At 38.8% G+C, this 17752-nt stretch overlaps 4 protein-coding genes across 20 annotated transcripts; 2 read left to right on the forward strand and 2 right to left on the reverse strand.

The window, feature by feature from the left end:
• Positions 1 to 213: 213 nt before the first annotated feature.
• LOC124331674 (Bloom syndrome protein homolog) lies at positions 214 to 5982 on the forward strand. 2 transcript variants are annotated; one of them, XM_046788822.1, is made up of 20 exons: positions 214 to 512; positions 570 to 623; positions 681 to 796; positions 858 to 1037; positions 1108 to 1334; positions 1394 to 1486; positions 1557 to 2786; positions 2852 to 2933; positions 3000 to 3147; positions 3246 to 3377; positions 3446 to 3603; positions 3669 to 3778; positions 3832 to 3877; positions 3940 to 4089; positions 4162 to 4343; positions 4408 to 4567; positions 4646 to 4815; positions 4884 to 5075; positions 5143 to 5281; positions 5345 to 5982. In XM_046788822.1, the coding sequence occupies exons 2-20, from the start codon at positions 574 to 576 to the stop codon at positions 5725 to 5727; spliced, it is 3948 nt and encodes a 1315-aa protein (XP_046644778.1). In that variant the 5' UTR covers positions 214 to 512; positions 570 to 573; the 3' UTR covers positions 5728 to 5982. The 2 variants fall into 2 exon arrangements, with proteins under 2 accessions (XP_046644778.1, XP_046644777.1); XM_046788821.1 differs by having other exon boundaries at positions 214 to 623.
• Positions 5983 to 6140: 158 nt separating this feature from the next.
• LOC124336737 lies at positions 6141 to 14890 on the reverse strand. Of its 16 annotated transcripts, XR_006917167.1 has the most exons (14): positions 14798 to 14890; positions 14474 to 14637; positions 13774 to 14136; positions 13487 to 13647; positions 13299 to 13371; positions 13067 to 13228; positions 10964 to 11071; positions 10777 to 10857; positions 10602 to 10707; positions 9411 to 9913; positions 9122 to 9338; positions 7191 to 9061; positions 6891 to 7086; positions 6141 to 6829 (listed from the first exon to the last, which is right to left on the reverse strand). XR_006917167.1 is itself a non-coding variant. In XM_046790523.1 (3 exons), exons 1-3 carry the CDS (start codon positions 7203 to 7205, stop codon positions 6309 to 6311), a joined length of 732 nt encoding a protein of 243 aa, XP_046646479.1. In that variant the 5' UTR covers positions 7206 to 7297; the 3' UTR covers positions 6141 to 6308. The 16 variants fall into 16 exon arrangements, 1 of the variants encoding a protein (XP_046646479.1); XR_006917169.1 differs by lacking the exon at positions 14798 to 14890 and having other exon boundaries at positions 13067 to 13214; positions 13299 to 13357; positions 14474 to 14604; XR_006917164.1 differs by lacking the exon at positions 14798 to 14890 and having other exon boundaries at positions 13299 to 13357; positions 14474 to 14604.
• On the forward strand, positions 11713 to 16782 carry LOC124332332. Its single transcript, XM_046788877.1, has 5 exons — positions 11713 to 12198; positions 13462 to 13677; positions 13771 to 14402; positions 14497 to 14748; positions 14809 to 16782. The coding sequence occupies exons 1-5, from the start codon at positions 12099 to 12101 to the stop codon at positions 16597 to 16599; spliced, it is 2991 nt and encodes a 996-aa protein (XP_046644833.1). The 5' UTR covers positions 11713 to 12098; the 3' UTR covers positions 16600 to 16782.
• Positions 16753 to 17722, reverse strand: LOC124336932 (homologous-pairing protein 2 homolog). Its single transcript, XM_046790868.1, has 3 exons — positions 17453 to 17722; positions 17158 to 17385; positions 16753 to 17097 (listed from the first exon to the last, which is right to left on the reverse strand). The coding sequence occupies exons 1-3, from the start codon at positions 17606 to 17608 to the stop codon at positions 16870 to 16872; spliced, it is 612 nt and encodes a 203-aa protein (XP_046646824.1). The 5' UTR covers positions 17609 to 17722; the 3' UTR covers positions 16753 to 16869.
• Between the last annotated feature and the right edge of the window lie 30 nt (positions 17723 to 17752).

Genomic DNA, 17752 nt, shown 5'->3' on the forward strand with positions numbered 1-17752 from the left:
CCCTCTAGAGGATAGAACGGAAAAATCTCGAATTTTGCTGTTTTCATAAATTATAAGTTAAATATTTTTATTTTAAAGGTATTTTAAAATAGGAAAGTGAATTGATGAAATTCTCATTCTATAAGTGCTAAGTGGTTTTGATATTTTATTAGTTTATTATAGTAGCCTATATTGCAACAAGTTGGCAACATTTAAATGTAGGTAAGCGGGAAATCGTCTGCTACAGCTTCTTGTTCAAGTTTTTCAGCGTGATGAAGGTTAACCTAACTTGGTAGACATTAGACAACCAGAACTAAAGATACCAAATAGACATATTTCAATAATTCGATTACAATTTCCTTTGCATAAAAGTGGGAATTATTCTTTACTCGATTACATTCGTAACCAAAGTTGACCCTCAACCAGTTTAGAGTTTACAATGATAGTTCCATACACTTTTGTGAACTCCCTTCAAATTGTGTTAAACGTATGAAATCTTGAATCTTGGCGTGGAATCCTACGTGGGCAGCGAAGTGAGAAAAATTCACTAGCTACATTGTACTTGTATCAGGATTTAAGAGATTTTCTAGCCAGATGGAAAAATACCTTTTTCCTCGTACTAACAAACTCAAACTCAATTCAAGGTTAGTTTCTTTCAATTGTATTTGTGAATAAAAGTGTAATCATGAACTCTTAAATAGCATCAACAATACCTCTACAATTACATCTCAAAGTTTGTCAAAAACAAACAAGAAACATTCAGATGTCTGTGACACTAAATCACATGATGATTTTGATCAAGATTCCACCCCCATTGGTATCAAAGTATTTGGTCACTTGTTTATCCTTTATGTTATATTTACTACTTTATCATTTAGAGTCTAAATCCTCTTCAGCCAAGGAAGCAATTCAAGTGCCTTTCAAAAAAGAGCCCAATCGAGATAAAGGGAAAAGTTTAATAACTAAAAAAGCAGATTTTAGTATAGGAAACCTTGATGGAAAATTCTGGGGAGACTTTAATGATAAGGATGAAGATAATGATGTGGATGATTCGTGCGGTAATCCAGTATTTCATTTGCTCCAATACTAAAAAACCATAAAACTAAACTTTTTTTTATGAAACAAAAGATCTTGCTTATAATAGTGTACTCAGCGCTTCGCCTGTAGTTAAACCTAGAACATCAAGCAATTTAAAATCAGCCAAGGATAATATCAGCAAGAAAACATCAAATAAAGTCGAAGACATGAGCAAAGATTTGTTTGAAGACGAAGATTTCAATTTTGATGACGCTATTGATGTTAGCCACCTTGAAGATGATTATAAAGATAATTGTAACAAAAATTCGGATCATGAGGTATGAATTAGCTTTCACGTCAATTCGTGTTATTTATTCTACAGAATATTTTAAAATAGACTACTGATCTTGAACAATCGGTTGAGATTGTCGAAAGCCAACTACGAATTGTGTTGGATACAGAAGATTGGTTTGAAATTGCCAAAGAACAGGTAAACTCATTATTTCTAGTCAATGAGAAATTTGACATCAAAATTATTGAATCTTCGTCGTTCGTTACAGGATATCTCCAATGTTTCGGACGCATTAAGACGAGAAGTAGATACGAAAATTGTCAACCTCTTGGATTCTTTATACCCTCTCTCTGAAAGTTCTATATCAAATGACATGGCCGTTACTCTCTTAAATCAACTCGTGAAATTTAGGCGTAGTCTTCAAAATGCCCAAGTTCCTTCTTCTAATTCCAAACCATCAACATCAAATTCTCATTCAGCATCGCATCCTGTTAAAAAGAACCTGTTGAAAATTCAACCCAGCGCCCCACCTCAAAATGCATCAAGATCTTCATTTGATCTTGAAGACGAAAACTCCAAATCATCTGCTGAAACCTCAATCTCAAGGGCAAGAACTCCTGTCGAACCTGCATCAACGGCTTTCATCTACCGTACACCTACCGCGAGAATACTTTCAATCCAATCCGTGGTGAATAACGGATCATCGAATTCCTCGAATAGTACAGACAACTCTCGAAATGCAACGAGCTCAGGGCCCTCCACGGGTGCCACTTGGAATGGTAGTTCAAACAGTTACAATCCTTCCCTCAACATAACGCCCAGTACAAGTGCAAAGAGTAGCTCGGTTCCAGTAATCAAGAAATCAGTTATTCCTCTTCAGCAAGTTGCAGAGTACGATCCGCCCTTCGATGAAGATTTGATCAGTCAGATTTATGATGAGGACGAAAAAGAATTACAGGCTGCTGAAGGATATCGTGCAGGAACCTCCTCCTCTATACCGTTTAATGCAAACTATACACCCCTGAATATTCGCTCGTCGAATGTAGCTGCTGGTAAATCTTCGACGCCGTATTCTACACCGACCGTCACTATTGCTGATGATTCGCCGCTGAAAGAGTTCTCATCTACTCCATCTAATTCTACTCGATTTCCTAAGAAGGACTTCTCTTCTACTCCGTCCAATAGTTCTGCTCGTTTTCATGGCAACGTCCAAAATGATGGTACTTCTGGCGTGTTTGACGGTTTCGGATTTGAACACAGCGCAAACCTAAAGAAGACATTTCGTGAGCGCTTTGGTCTCCAAGAATTTCGACCGAACCAACTTCAGGCTATCAATGCTGGTCTTTTAGGGAACGATTGTTTTATTTTGATGCCAACTGGAGGGGGCAAATCGTTGTGTTATCAGCTGCCCGCGTTGGCCACTCCGGGTGTTACAATTGTCATCTCACCACTTAAATCACTCATTTTCGATCAAGTCAACAAGCTTAAATCACTGGATGTAAGTGTATTCATTGATAATTTTCTTTATTTTAATGATTCCTTGAACATTAAACATGTGTATAGATTCCGTCCGAACATTTGTCTGGAGACATGTCAAATGCCGCTCAAGACACTATTTATGCAAGGTTGTCTATGAGAAATCCAGGTAATAGTTTCATCTGTTTTATAAAATGCATTGATAATGAAATTTTGTATTTTACTATTCGGTTAGATATTAAATTACTGTATATAACTCCGGAAAAATTGAGTGCAAGTATGAAGCTTCTGAATGCTTTACACGCTTTGAATGGAAGACAACTTCTAGCAAGGTTTGTCGTCGACGAAGCTCATTGTGTTTCGCAGTGGGGCCACGATTTTAGGTGAAATTTAATTCACATTTATCTTAGATCCCCCTCCCCTACCCCTCCCCCCCCCCCCCAAAAAAAAAAAAAACTGTAATTCATTCATTTTTTTTTAGACCTGACTACAAGAAATTGAGTGTTCTCAAAGAAAAATTCCCAACTGTTCCCACTATGGCCTTAACAGCAACGGCCACGCCACGCGTCCGCTTCGACATTCTCCGGCAGTTGAATATGAAGAATCCAAAATGGTATTTTTTTCAGATAAATCTTTTACATAAAATTTAACCTGATCATCATAATGTGTATGTGTCTACAGGTTTCTTTCCTCTTTCAATAGACCTAATTTAAAATATTGTGTCCTTCCAAAGAAAATGAAGGCAGGCGTGCTAACAGAAATAGCTGAACTTATAACAAAGCGATTCGATCGAAAGAGTGGTATAGTTTATTGCTTATCGAGAAGAGAGTGTGATGAAGGCAAGCATTTCTGTCTGTGTAATTGCTGCGCATTTAACTAATCTGAACACGATTTATATGAACAGTTGCACAGTCTCTTCAGAGCAGTCGTATCAAAGCCATTTCGTATCATGCTGGTTTGTCGGATGAGCTGCGATCAGAATCTCAGCTGAAATGGATCAACGGAACTGTGCAGGTGCTTTACAGATAAATCTTTTTTTCTAATTAAAATTAATTATCTTTATTCAGGTTGTCTGTGCCACGATTGCCTTTGGTATGGGTATCGATAAACCAGGTTATTCAATATTCTGCATATAATATTGTCCCATGAATTTCATTAATATTCTTTATCTCCAGATGTCCGATTCGTGATTCATTTCTCTTTACCCAAGTCCATCGAAGGATATTATCAAGAGTCAGGTAGAGCTGGAAGAGACGGGGAATTATCTCAATGCTACCTATATTATTCTTACAAAGATGTTCTTCGTATGCGTCGCATGATCGAAAGTATTCTTTAATAGTTTTCTAAAGAATATCATTACGTTACCGCTTTCTAAATGACGACATTTAAAAAAATAGTGGATCGCGAAAATTTTGCCGCTAGACAGACTCATATTGATAATTTATGGCGAATGGTTGCTTTCTGTGAGAACAAAACCGATTGTCGACGCAGCCTGCAGCTAGGTTATTTTGGCGAACATTTTGACAGTCAAACGTGCAAGTCTAACACAAAATCAGTCTGTGATAATTGTGATAGTGAGGTATAGTTATTCATATGTTGCTAAACTGCATAATTTATCTGTTAACAATTTCTTGTTGGAATAGGTCGAATATGTTCAAATAGATGTAACTGAAGATTGTAAAGCCATCGTCGCAGCCGTCGATTCGTTGTGTGGCAAAACCGGCAAATGGTCAAACAACTACACACTTAATCATTTTGTGGACATTTTCAAAGGAAGCGAATTGAAAAAAATCATGGATCTAGGTATTTTCCTTACTCGTGTTGCTTTGTTTTCTTATTAGTTAGTTTAGTATTAGTTCTCTACATGATTTTCATTATCAGGTCACAACAAACACAGTCTGCATGGTCGTGGGAAAACATGGCAAAGGAACGATATTGAACGCCTGATGCGAACAATGGTCTTGAATCATTATTTAGATGAGGAATTGGTTATCAGCAGAGAAGAGGTTGCTATCGCATACCTCCGTGTTGGCACTAAAGTTCCAGAGAAGGTAAACTTTAGTACTTTCTAATCGTTTTTTTTTTCTTGGATAATATGAATTATCTGTTTCGACTGAAGGTGAAATTTTCCATCACAAAGAAGTCTGGTGGTAAAGGGAAAGACCAGCTGGCTACCACAAGTTCTGTGGTGTTGCAAAGTGATCCAGAAATGGAAAATTTGGAGCAACAATGCTATGCCGAACTACTTGAATGTTGTAAAAAAATGGCTGCAGAAGCTAGGGTCAACTACACTACTATCATGAACTTGCAGGTCTGTTTTTCAATTGCCACTTATTCATCATCCAATTTTCAACATTTTTCACGTGTTTCAAATTTAGGCACTCAAAGAAATGTCAAAGCGCCTTCCTGAAACCGAAGACGATATGATGTCCATCCCTCATGTAACAAGAGCCAATTATCTAAAATATGGAGACAAGCTTAAGGAAATCACTAGCAGTTTCAGCGCTGCAAAAGCCGGTAACAAATTTTTGATATACAAAAGATGAAAATAATTTATAATTTATTTTTTAAATTAATCAGTGATTTTATATGAAAGAAATGGTAATGAAACCGACGATGATTTCACTGATCTCAATCAAATTATGCCGTCGGACGAAATCGGCCCTGAATGTTCCGGTACCGCAGCACAGAATTCATCGCCGTACTTTGGCGGTCGAAAGAGTGGTAGTGGGTATAAACGGAAACGCGGCAGTTCGAAAGCTGGTGGAGGAACTAAGTTAACAAAGAAGGGAAAATGGTTGTCGAAGACGGACGGCAGTAAGAGAGGTTCATATTCGGGTAACAAATCTTCAGGGTCGTCCTATAAGAAAACCAGCACAGCGCCACAAAGAAGTACATACACCGCAAGCAAGGGACAAAATAACCTTTTGGAACCCCCGCGTCCTCGTACGGCAAACAAATGATAATTCAATTAAAATATTCATTGCTCAATTTTTTCTTGTTTTTTTTTTTTTTTTATTTGTAATATATATATTTTTTCTCAATTGTCATTTATTATTTTTTTTTCCAATTACAAGAAGGTAGGTTTCTTAATAAACTCGTGGAGGTCCTATGTCTGGACGATTGCACATTGATGACAATAAATAATAACTAGGTTATTAAATCTTTTTTAGTGTACAGGTTCCTCTTGAATGATTAATTGGTAATTCTGAAGCAGTTGATTTTGTTAATTGAAAAACATCCACTCTCATTTCAAGTTAATACTGCGTCGCTATTCAGCCGACAGCTCAGCGATTGACATTTGGGGGTTTCGTCTAAATAAACATGATAAGAATGAACATTGTCTGTTTCTAAAATGCCCTTTATATTTCGAGAATAACAAGCATGTTTTTTATTTGTTGATTTGTTCTTCATCTGAAAACAAATAAGATAATGCATTGAAAGCCAAATTTGGTTACAATAAATGGATAGTAGGCCTTTAAATGGATAGGGAAACGATATAAAAGGAGAACCTTGACCGAAACTTTAGTTCATACAATTGTAGCTAGTCGTCAAAGATGAACTGAACACCAGGAGAGGAAGAGACGAAGGGAAACGTTCCAAACTGGGAAAATCGGTTGAACGATTGCTGGGGAAATCTTGAGAATTGGAAAGCCGATTCACGTTGTGGAGGACAAGTACAAGTCGAAGCCGACTGAACGAATCTTGGCTTCATTCTCGTCGGGCGAAGGGGCGTTCTGACAAAGGAAGTCGACGGATTAAAAATGGAAGATTGAGAGACAAGACGGGCAGCATTTTGTCCATTCACGAACGGGAAAGAGCTCAAGCGATCAGCCGAAATAATAGCCAAATCATCGAGATCATCAAGATCGTCTAGGTCATCAATTTCTCTGCTATCGTCGCTGACGAAGATAATGTCACCAGTGGCCTGTCCAGAGGTGGAGACAGATCCTACATTGGATGGCCTCATCGGGAATCGGTTAACAGGAATGGTATTTTGTTTAGGTTGGAAATTAACTTGTCTTCCAGACAAATCCGCGGTGATAATTTGGAAATCGTCATCGTCTAAAATTTAAAAAAATGGAATGGATGAAACGTTCACTTCGAAATAAAAAGAATAATTTACCAAAATCAACCAGTTTTCCATTGGCATCCAAGACATTGACTCGACGTTTTCTTACAACAGGATTCTGGCCGATTTGGTTTCCCAAAGTAGAAGTAGAGGATCTTTTCATAATTCCATCCGAGTAGTTTCTAACGGACGTCTCGGAGCTGCTGGATTGGGGTCCTGCCATGACACAGGCCACGGCGGCGGCAAAAATCTTTTGCAATTGAAAGAAAAATAATAATTTTGTTTTCGACGAGGTTTTCGAGTGTTGTCAAATTATAACTTAAATTTAAACGGATATGAAAATGTAAGTCTTACCACTGCGAACTTCATAGTAAACGAAAAGGATGCTGAAGAATTTCAACTCAACAGTCAGAAGACGAATGATGATGTATCAACCAAATACTGTTCCCTTTTATACAACAGATCGATACAGGAACCGAAAACCAACATGATCACGTGCTGACCTGTCCAACCAACTTTTACTCTCGCATAGTATCAATGTCCCCCAAGTCTGGTCACTATAAAGCGGTATTGAGACATCGCTCACTTTATAAGATGAAAAAAAAAGTATGCTGGTGGAATATAGGCTAGCAAATAAGTTGTGATAACCAAAAATGTAAAGTGATATATCCTGCCATTTCTTTGTTTCGATTGCATATGCTGGCCTCATTCCCACCACTTTGCTCAGTTTGTCGCACTGCCGCCATTTCATCATTCATCTTTCAAGCCAACAAAAATAACTTTCGTCACGAAATCAATTTGCCGTTTTACTTTGTCGCAACCAGCACCTTTCGAATAAGATTGATGGTTGACGATAGTGTTGGAACTAGTTCCGACTTTTTACCTGTTCAAGTTCAAAAATAATTGATACTACGAAATTTCCTGGTGTTTTTGGAACTGTATCACAAATAACGTAACAAGTAACATTCACCAAGTTCTAGTTATGTTCTATACCCTCCCATTATATCATTGTATCATGTAAAGAGACACAAAAGCTTAACAAATCCACAGGTTTACACACTAATTTCTTATTTTCAACAACGTTAAAATGTGGCATTATAATTCCTAATTATACCACATTTTTTCACGATGACTTATCCGATACGCATTAAATGTTAAAAAATATGTAAAAGAATAAATAAATGAAATAGAATAATCAATAAATAAAAGTTCCCACTTTGACACATGACCTCAGCAATTAACCCCTTCGGTTCATCAATAATAAAAGCAAATCCATGCAGAATCAAAGTACGTATAAGCAAGTTAGAAAACTACTTTTAAAACCATGCATCAACGATTATTTTTTTAGTAGGGATATCCGAACAATAATTATTATCGCACATCACTAAAAGAAAATCTTTATGCTTTTAAAGCGTTATTATTTCAATGTGAAGCTTTAGCGTTGATGTTTCATAGGTTGCTCAACATCAGCAATGAATCATGGCAAAAATTTTCTTTACAGATTATTATATTGTCATACGAACACTCCGGTTTACTACAGTACAAAAATTTCTTTGAAATTTGAGAGAATATCAAACAAGTTATTTGTTTCCGTCTGCAAGCCATGAAATCTAAACGGGTAAGAGAATGCAAAGGGTGCAAAATTTGATAATGGATAGGGAAACCATAAAAGAAAAACCTCAACCCAAAATCTAGAACATAAAGTTTAGATCAGTCGTCAAAGACGAACTGGACACCAGGAAAAGAAGAGACGAAGGGAAACCTTCCAATCTGGGAAAATCGGTTGAACGATTGCTGGGGAAATCTTGAGAATTGGAAAGCCGATTCACGTTGTGGAGGACAAGTACAAGTCGAAGCCGACTGAACGAATCTTGGCTTCATTCTCGTAGGGCGAAGTGGCGTTCTGACAAAGGAAGTCGACGGATTAAAAATGGAAGATTGAGAGACAAGACGGGCAGCATTTTGTCCATTCACGAACGGAAAAGAGCTCAAGCGATTAGGCGAAATTATAGCCAAATCATCGAGATCATCAAGATCGTCTAGGTCGTCAATTTCTCTGCTATCATCGCTGACGAAGATAATGTCACCAGTGGCTTGTCCAGAAGTGGAGACAGATCCTACATTGGATTGTCTCACTGGGACGCGGTTAACCACATTTTGTTTAGGTTGGAAACTAACTTGTCGTCCAGACAAATCCGCGGTTACTATCTGTAAATCGTCGTCGTCTAAAACAAGAACTTACTAAGTAAAAGTGGTTGACTTGAAAATGATAAAGAATATTTTACCAAGATCAACTAGTTTGCCATTAGCGTCTATGAGACTAACTGGTCGTCTCCTAACAATCTGCTTGGCATTTTGGTTTACCAAAGAGGAAGCAGGGGATCGTTTCACGACTCCATCTGCGTCATCGCTGACTGAGGATGCGGAATTGGAAGTGGCAGATTGGCCTGCGCTTGTGGTTGGCGGCGCAGCCATAGCGCATGCCACAGCGATGGCAAAAATCTTTCAGAAATTAACAATATGTAAACATATAATTTCTTAGAAATAAAAAACCGAATAGGTTTAAGACTTTACCACTGCAAATTTCATTGTAGACGAATGAGATTTCCAAGAAAGCTTCAGAAGAACTTGTATGTCTAAGCAACTGAACGGTCAAAAGACGATTGGTGATGAATCTTTCAAATTCGGGCCCCTTTTTATACTGCGGAACGACACAGGACGCGACTGGGAACCAATAAACATGTTGACCTGTCCAACCAACTTTTACTCTCTCACCGTATCAGTGTTCCTCCAGACCAGTCAATATGAAGCGGAATTGAGATATCAAATTATAAGAAACCGAGGTGGAAAAAAATATGCTGGTCGAAAACTTTCGGCAATTTCTTTCGGCAAAATGACCTCATTTCCAACACTTTTTTCTGTATGTCACCAGAGTTATTTTGTTACTCGCCACAATAATCGCTATCAATAGGAAATCAATTTGTCTTTTTATTTTCTTTCAAATGCCACCAGCGCGCACTGGGTGTAGAAGATTGATGGTGAAACGTAGACGAAAACCAGTTTTGCTGTTTCTCCTACTGAATATTATACCGTAGGAAAACAATGGATGAGAAACCACGAATTTTCACTAACCACTTACAATGAATTAACTTAGACTAAATTGTACCATCTTTGCATCAATTACAAAGAGAAAAAGTAGCCATTAAAAAAAAATAAAAATAACTAATTCTTAAAACGTATGAGTATGCATGATGGCTTCAATTAAGTAAGGACTCAAAAGACGTGTAAACGCAAAGCCAGAATTAAAGTTAAACGGGTCATGGGGGTTGTATGATGTAACACGACTTTCTCCCGCGTCTGATCAAATAATAACAAAAAATTCTGTTATTTTCCTTTAACAGAAACAGTGACCTATAACTTCAATCAGATGGAACAAATGCGGGTTTAGTGCCTTGTCGGCCCTCATATTGAGCTAGGAAGTTTCCGCAAATTAAATTTTTTTTTCTCCTCAATCCACACTGGTGTTCTTAAGCTCATTTCAACAGTGAACTATAGCTTTCACTTATCACCTCAAAAGAGATAAAATACATTCCACCTTTTCATCATCATAGAAAGTGTTGGTGGGAACAAAATGATGGAACAAAAAACGAGTCACCCACATTGCTATTATTCTTCCGTTCGTGGAATTCATAGCTTGATGACTGAGAGCATTGCGTCACGTCACATCCGAGCATTACAGAAAAAGAACATGTCAGAAGTTCCTACCTTGGGGTGATAAGGTACAGCGCAGTAGACGAAATTTAAATGGAAGTGGATGAAGGACAAGTCGTCGCATTTCCCTTCGATGCTCAGTGTCGATATGTATTGTCCCCTGTTAATAACAGCGAAAATGACTTCTCAATGTCGTTTTTAGTTGTCTGATTAATGAGTGAAATATTACCGTTGTAAAGATAGTTCCGAACGCGTTTAACTTTCCGTAATAACAGGCTTAGAAATTTCAGATGGGCGTAGCTTACCGTTACTGTAACAAAAATTGTTCTGCATTTAAAACAAAAATGTCTTTTCTGAATGAGAAATGGACATTAGCCGAACAGTCAGTAATTTTATTATTATTATTTTTTTATAACCTGAGGATCTGATGTAAATGCAGCAATTTTATGGTGAAAGGGGCCATCACGAATTCGCACGGGAGTTCTGTAGAGAAGAATTCATCACGCAATGTCGTTTTCATTCAACTGCAAGGAAATTAGAAATCAGATACGCAATAAGTGGCGGAGTACCTACGCGTCTTGATGAAAGTAATGTAGGGCACAACTAGTGCAATGAAGGAAAGGACGATTATCATACCCTGGCTTTATTTTAAATGTGGAACATTGCACTGGCGATGAATTTAATATGGACAAGGTTTTGAACTTTTCTTTTTATGCATTTGCTAGTTACTTTTAAAACGTCCGTCACAATAACAAATGTTAGTGTACATGCTAGGATTCACAATGCTAATAAAAATAATGTAACTTGCACCCATCACAAAAACCAAAATCGAGAAAACGTTTTTAAAGGTTAATTTGCTTAGATAAAAATCTGATCATTAAAAAAAAATCAGTAGTAGCAACATGGATTGGTAGTCTCACTGAACTGATCATAGCTACTTAAAACTGAAACCCAATATCTTAAACTATCTTGTGACATATCAAGAATGGAATAGGAGATCCAAGTATTGTTCATACGAAACAAGCAATAATAAAACGAGAAAAGCCAAGAAAAAACAATCGTCGGCCGCTAGATGCCTACACCAACAAGAAAACACGTAATAACATTACATTAGTGTCACAGTAACCCACCCAGTCAAGAAAACAACGCTTGCGGGAGTTTGAGTCGATGGGAGGGGTCTCTGATGGGGCGCCAGTAGAGAAGCAAACGCGAACCACGGCAGTTGTGGGTGCGTGTCTGTTTAGCAAATTTTCGTTTGTTTTGTGTTCCAACGAGTGTGAGCGACCTAACCGAGCGTTCAGCGCCACTCCCGCAAGCGCAAGGCAATACCGTTCGTTCATCCCCACCTCATTCCGCACCCGTTTTCAGGAAACAACTCAACCTGGTTCAATACAAAATACATTTGTCTTATGCGGGAGCTAGTTGGTGATACATTTCAGTGGTTTTTCCGCACTTTACACGAATCACATTAAAGGTGTTGAGACGTGTGCGTTGCGTGCGCGCGCGCTGCATTTAAACTCAGCGGGAGGGCCCCCCCATCTCTCCCCCTCGATGGAAGATATTCTTAGAGGAGAAACCTTCAAGACAATAACAAAAGAAATGAAAGGCCTCAAGTCATCCAGCATCAACAATATCCACGACTTCCTCCAAGGCGAGTCTAATTGCCATTTCTTTATTTCTTTGTTCATTTGCTAAATAATTAAAGTAGACGGTATTTGTTGTTTTGAGGAAAATATTTCGATTGTAAGCGATCTGTGGCTTAACTCTGTTATTTAAAGAAAGTCATGTGAAATAAGAGGACATGGAATAGATGGAAAAATCCAATTACGTTTACCGTTGGTGTCCACTATAAAAGTTCGTCCAAAGGTCTCTCGTTTCAATGTCCTCGTTAGGTTTAGAACAGTTGGAATTTACGTATTCTCCACCGATAACAAATAACGCGGAAATAATAATGTTGCATTCTAACCGCAAAATGTTCCCAATGCTGGCCACTGACGTTGTGTGGCAAGAATAAATATTTTTCGATTGCATCGATAAGAAAAGGACTGAGAATTTTTAGTTTTTTGTAAGTTGTAACTGCACTAGTTCGTGCCAATATATCTCGCTAAACCGCAGACCTAATCTACCCACCGCATCCCAACAGGAAGGTTTAATTTCATTTGCTTCTGATCAATGCGTGATGTTTCCATTTTTACGGAATAAAGAAAGAACTGATTTTATTTCAGCTATGTTGGTTGCTTCATAATAGGTTTTTCTGTCAACCATCAAATTTCGAAATTCAAAACCAGAAATTATGATAAGCTATTTAAAATAAAAAGCCTTTGCTTATTCCCGAGAAGTAGTCACGTTCGCTGCGCCCGTAATGACGTCACTGACCTTGCTAGAACGATAAATCGGCCTTCGAGTATAACTTACAACAAAGCACGGAACGCAGCGTAAAGGGCTTGCCAACGTAAAAATGATTCATAAGCAAATATACAAAAAAAACAGAGAGACGATGCGAAACAATAGGTTCTTACCTTCCCCATTCTTCAGCTCCCAGGTGTGAGAGTAACTCCCTTCGACACTAATGGCCAAGACATTCTTCACTCTCTGCCGATCCTAAACACATCCGCTATTTCCTCTTCCAAATTAATGGAAGCCAACACTATGGAATTCTTCAATCGCCTAGGAATCCGTTTCTGTTGAAAGGAAATACAAGAAATATTAAAAGGGCGGAAATACGGTCTTAATGTTAGCAAAACGCCCTACTTCCTTGAAGGTGGACGCCCTTCTTTGGCCCAAAGCGGATATTATTACCACGATGTTATCTGTCAAAAAATGCCTTGTAACAAAGGCGACAATATCGAAATCAGTTTTTCGTGTCTCCTGAGTTCATTGACCAAATCTAATACTACAATATTTTCTTGATTAGATGCGCAAACGTTTTTGGAACAAACCTTGTCGTCGGAGAAACTATCGCGTTTGGCTTTGGAGCACCGGTCAAGACTTGCTACGAAACTTTCGTCTCTGATGAAAGAATACGAAAATCATCAAATGGAAATGTATATTGACATGTCACCTGCTCTTAAATCTTTTTTCCATTCGTCCGACGCTTCATCTTCCGAAAATGGGTCCGAAAGAGAACAAGGTAAAAAAAAAAATAAAAAATGAAATTACGCTAGTTTTTTTTTTTATTTTTGCATCCTTTATAAAAATGTATTTGTTATTTTTTTATTATTAGTACCTGGTTCCGAAGAGTTTTACGATGTTCCCAACAGAGATTCGGTCCCTGACTTTGACCAGCCCCTGACCGAAGACCAGTGCGACGCCCCTCCAACTACAAATTCTTTACCACCGGCTCCGGAGACGAAGAAAAAAGGATTTATGCATCGCTTATTAAAATCTCGGAGTAAAGCATCAGATTTGGCCTCCACATTCTCTATGGCGGCTCTCAAGGCACAGCAAACTCGGTCGACTTCTGACGAGGACAGCAAAAGCCGAAGGGAAAGTGAAGATTCAGACATACTGTACGACGACGCATTGACCGTGAAGCCGCCAAAGGAGGAAGAACTCTTCTATGACGATGCTTCCGCCATTCCTAAAGATTCTGAAAATGTCAGTAATAACATGTATACTAATGAAAAGGTCGTCAAAGTACCAGAGGAAGAAAATCTGGTCTACGACGACGCTTCTAGAGTCAACGACACCAGCGAGGAATATGAATACGTCGCTAATCAAAGTATCTCTTCCGTGCGAGAATTACAAAACAATAACGACAGCGACGGCATGTCCATGAAAAGTGGAGTTAGCGAATACGGTGCTAATGCATCCATTCACCGGTGGCATATAACTGCGTCTGAGGCCAAAGCACAGGTATACAGTGCACTACATTTGTTTTCCCTTTAACTACATATTTAAAAAAAAACCGCAGTCACAATTAATACCATATTATTTCTCGTTCCCAAAGTCCTTGCGATATGGCTGCATGAAACGACGAAACGGCCGAAAGCTGCTGTCTGCCTGGCGACACTGTTACTCGGTGCTTCTTCCGACGCATCTGTTAATGTACGCCAACGACGGGGACAACCGACCACGGATTGTCATTGCACTGACAGAACCAAACATTAGAGTCAAACGAGTTGTGAAACAGGGTGTTGACACAAAAAGACTCAAGACGCACCCTTTCGTCCTACTCCACGAAGACCGTGCCCTTTACGAGGTCAGTAAAAACAAATATTTTTCAAAAAGTAGGAATTCGCTTAGCTTACCTGTCATGTAGATGTCCACCAAGAGCCGAGAAGAAACTGAGGAATGGATTATGGCTCTCCAGGCTATACTCACCCAAGTCAACGATCCTCTGGAATCACCAACAGAGAAGATTGATGAAGATTGTTACACCGATTACGATCAGCCATTAGAATGCACTAAGAAAACGGAACTTCAGAGCCGCATGGAGAGCATTCAAGGACGCAATCTTCCATCATTACCAGCAACTGAGCTAGAGAACAATCTTCTTCAACAGTTGAATAAAACTGGCAAAGCTAATGGTAAAATGAACACACTCTTCCGATTCAGAGGTCGAAGTAGCAGCAGCGAAGAAGAGCAGCAAAGCAAACGACAGAGTGTTGAAAGCATTGCGTCAGAAGTGGATGAAGTCTACCAAGAATTACCAAGTCCGGTGGCATCGACGACGCCTTACTCCAGTGTAGAGAACCTGAAGGAGTCAGCAGAAGATATTTATAACAGCGTCGAAGATGTTAGAAATTCCACTCACGATCTCCCCTCAAATAAGAACTCGGCTGTCAGTTCAGTGCGAGGAGGAAATATCCAACACTCTCGTAGCCTCTCTGACGGATTAGTTACTTGGCCAAATGCACCTCCAGAAGATCTTCCAGTATACGATATACCTTCTCCTACAATCCGTCCGTTGAGTACTATAGGCGTTTTATCAGATGAAGCTGGATCAAATGGTACCACAGGATTAAAAAATCAGCGACAAGAAACAAAAAGAGGCTTCATTTTCACCCAAAAATCTCGCAATCAATCCAGCTCTGGGTCCGTCAATGCTGTCTCTGAATACCGCCCGGAGGTGTATGACGTGCCAGTTAATAATCCTCGGCGAATATCCATAGCAGAAAATGAAAATGAAGCGTTATTGGCGTATGATCGTGTGACGACTCCTCCCCGAACTGTTATTCCACATCCGGAAGTTAAATCGCCAGCATCGCCACTCGCACCAACTCCTGGAACTAAAAAGGTTGCTCGTTATTGGCAGGAAAAAGTCTGTCAAGTGGATGGTCCATCAAACAATTTTAAAAAAGATACCTCGCCTCCGACCAAGTGCTTTCCGAAGCCTTCATCTGTAGAAAAGGGCATGCCATTAGCTGAGATCAAATCTGTGGGGCGGTGTTTCTCGCGAATATCACCACAACGAGCACCGTTGGCGTCTTTGACGGAATTATTGGCTTCTTCAAAAAATGGAGGCGACATTCAAATGATAAAGCCATCTACTTTCAAAGCTAAAGTTGCCAATGTAAATGGATCATTGGCCGGAATCAAAGAAACAGGGGGTAAACAGGGGAAAATGTCCTATTCTACTTTTAATCCCGGAGTAAAAGCTAGCAATATTGACAACTCTAACAGTAACAAAAGAGAGCCACCTCCAAGACCCCCTGCGCCCATTCGTTCGCCTTTGACCATTAAGACGGGCGAATCCATAAATTTAGCAGATGAGCTGAATCGAAAGCTTATGCGGCGTGTGATGAAAAACGAGGAAGTAGCCTCTGGACAACTTCCAACTGAATCAAAAAATATGAAGGATTCAACCGTTACGATTATCAGTAAACCTAAGAAAGAACTATACAAAGCCAGATGGGCGTATGTCGCTACAAACAATTTGGAGTTGTCGATTAACAGTGGAGAAATTGTTCAGGTGCTCACCAAAAGCGGAGCCAGCTGGCTAGTCCAAGCAAGAAACAGGAAAGGTCTTGTTCCTAAAGAATATCTTGTTCCCATGGCCGCAAATGCTTTATCCTTGACCAAAGTGGGTGAGGCTCCCATTACAGTCTGATATATACCAAAGTCCTTCGACAAAGTGTGATGTCTTTGTTTAAATTTTATACCGGCACAGTTTCCTACGCTATTTTTCGTTGTTTTACACACCAATCTTTCATTTTTGTAAACCATAGATGAAATTCTTCAGAATGTAAGGCTTTGGTGCATGTCCTGAATAAATGATATATTGAAACTTCAATCATGAATTTGTTTTAAAATAATGTTACCAAACCCTTGGACAACAGAAGAGAATATTTGGTTTGGTGAAAGGGACAATACAGTTTTCTTAATCAGTTTCTACTCCAACTTCTTCAAGCAAAGCTTTTTTCCCCTTGGGGTAGCTTTCCAAAATCTGGTCAAGCATATCTCCACATATCCTCTTTCGTTTTCGTAACTCAGATGCAGTCTTTTCCTTTATTACACACGCCTTCTTGAAGTCAGCAGCAGAAAGTTTCACTTTATTTTGGGACAAATCCTTTATCTTTGATTCCATTGTTTCATTTTCTTCACACAGCTGCAAAACAAAGACAAGTTCACCTCCAAGAACATAATAAGTAAACAAAATAGAAAATACCATTTTCAGTTGAGAAGTAGCTTCTGCTATCGACAATGTAGAGTTCAGAATTTTCAGCTCACTTTCAGCTTTTTTAATGAAAGTCTCATCTTCAGCATTCTGCCTTGTGAGTTCAGATATTTTAGCATCTATTTCGGTGATATTCAAGTCATCAGGTGAGGAAACCAGATCTTGGTTGATGGCATAAACTTTCTGTTTTCCATAAGTCTTTTCCATTACTTTGCCAGCCTAAATGTAACAAAGCCGAAATTCTACAACATAAGAAAGCAATGAAAATGAAACTACTCCTAAATACCACAACAAATTGATCCAATGTTTTCTGAACAGCAGCCTTCCCGAAATCTTTAAGCTGTGCACTTTGTAAAAGATCGTTGACAGCAAATGGCCTGTTTTGCATGATGAAGTACTGTAATACAGCTGTACTTGTTTTATCCTTGCTTTCTTTAGCCATTTTTTTAGTTTTTATTCGTTGAAAATCATATAACTGTTCAGTGTTGAAGAGTAAATCAAATTGTCGACTAAATAAACGTTTGAAAACTTATGATCTCGTCTCGCTACTCGAAAACTTTTTGAAGACTAGAAACCGCCTTCTCAA

This window comes from Daphnia pulicaria, chromosome 1 (assembly GCF_021234035.1).
Source record: "Daphnia pulicaria isolate SC F1-1A chromosome 1, SC_F0-13Bv2, whole genome shotgun sequence".
Classification (NCBI taxonomy): Eukaryota; Metazoa; Arthropoda; class Branchiopoda; order Diplostraca; family Daphniidae; genus Daphnia; species Daphnia pulicaria.

What these genes read in the sequence shown, in the direction of transcription:
- LOC124331674 (XM_046788821.1), top strand. Translation starts at nt 574, where the DNA reads ATGGAAAAATACCTTTTTCCTCGTACTAACAAACTCAAACTCAATTCA. An exon ending in TATGCGTCGCATGATCGAAA is followed by an intron (nt 4,090 to 4,161) that starts GTATTCTTTAAT and finishes TTAAAAAAATAG; the next exon opens with TGGATCGCGAAAATTTTGCC. An exon ending in CTACTATCATGAACTTGCAG is followed by an intron (nt 5,076 to 5,142) that starts GTCTGTTTTTCA and finishes TTTCAAATTTAG; the next exon opens with GCACTCAAAGAAATGTCAAA.
- LOC124336737 (XM_046790523.1), bottom strand. An exon ending in TGGAAAACTGGTTGATTTTG is followed by an intron (nt 6,830 to 6,890) that starts GTAAATTATTCT and finishes TTTAAATTTTAG; the next exon opens with ACGATGACGATTTCCAAATT.
- LOC124332332 (XM_046788877.1), top strand. Translation starts at nt 12,099, where the DNA reads ATGGAAGATATTCTTAGAGGAGAAACCTTCAAGACAATAACAAAAGAA. An exon ending in TATCCACGACTTCCTCCAAG is followed by an intron (nt 12,199 to 13,461) that starts GCGAGTCTAATT and finishes TTTCTTGATTAG; the next exon opens with ATGCGCAAACGTTTTTGGAA. An exon ending in AAGACCGTGCCCTTTACGAG is followed by an intron (nt 14,749 to 14,808) that starts GTCAGTAAAAAC and finishes CCTGTCATGTAG; the next exon opens with ATGTCCACCAAGAGCCGAGA.
- LOC124336932 (XM_046790868.1), bottom strand. Translation starts at nt 17,608, where the DNA reads ATGGCTAAAGAAAGCAAGGATAAAACAAGTACAGCTGTATTACAGTAC. An exon ending in CATTGGATCAATTTGTTGTG is followed by an intron (nt 17,386 to 17,452) that starts GTATTTAGGAGT and finishes TGTTACATTTAG; the next exon opens with GCTGGCAAAGTAATGGAAAA. An exon ending in CTACTTCTCAACTGAAAATG is followed by an intron (nt 17,098 to 17,157) that starts GTATTTTCTATT and finishes TTTGTTTTGCAG; the next exon opens with CTGTGTGAAGAAAATGAAAC.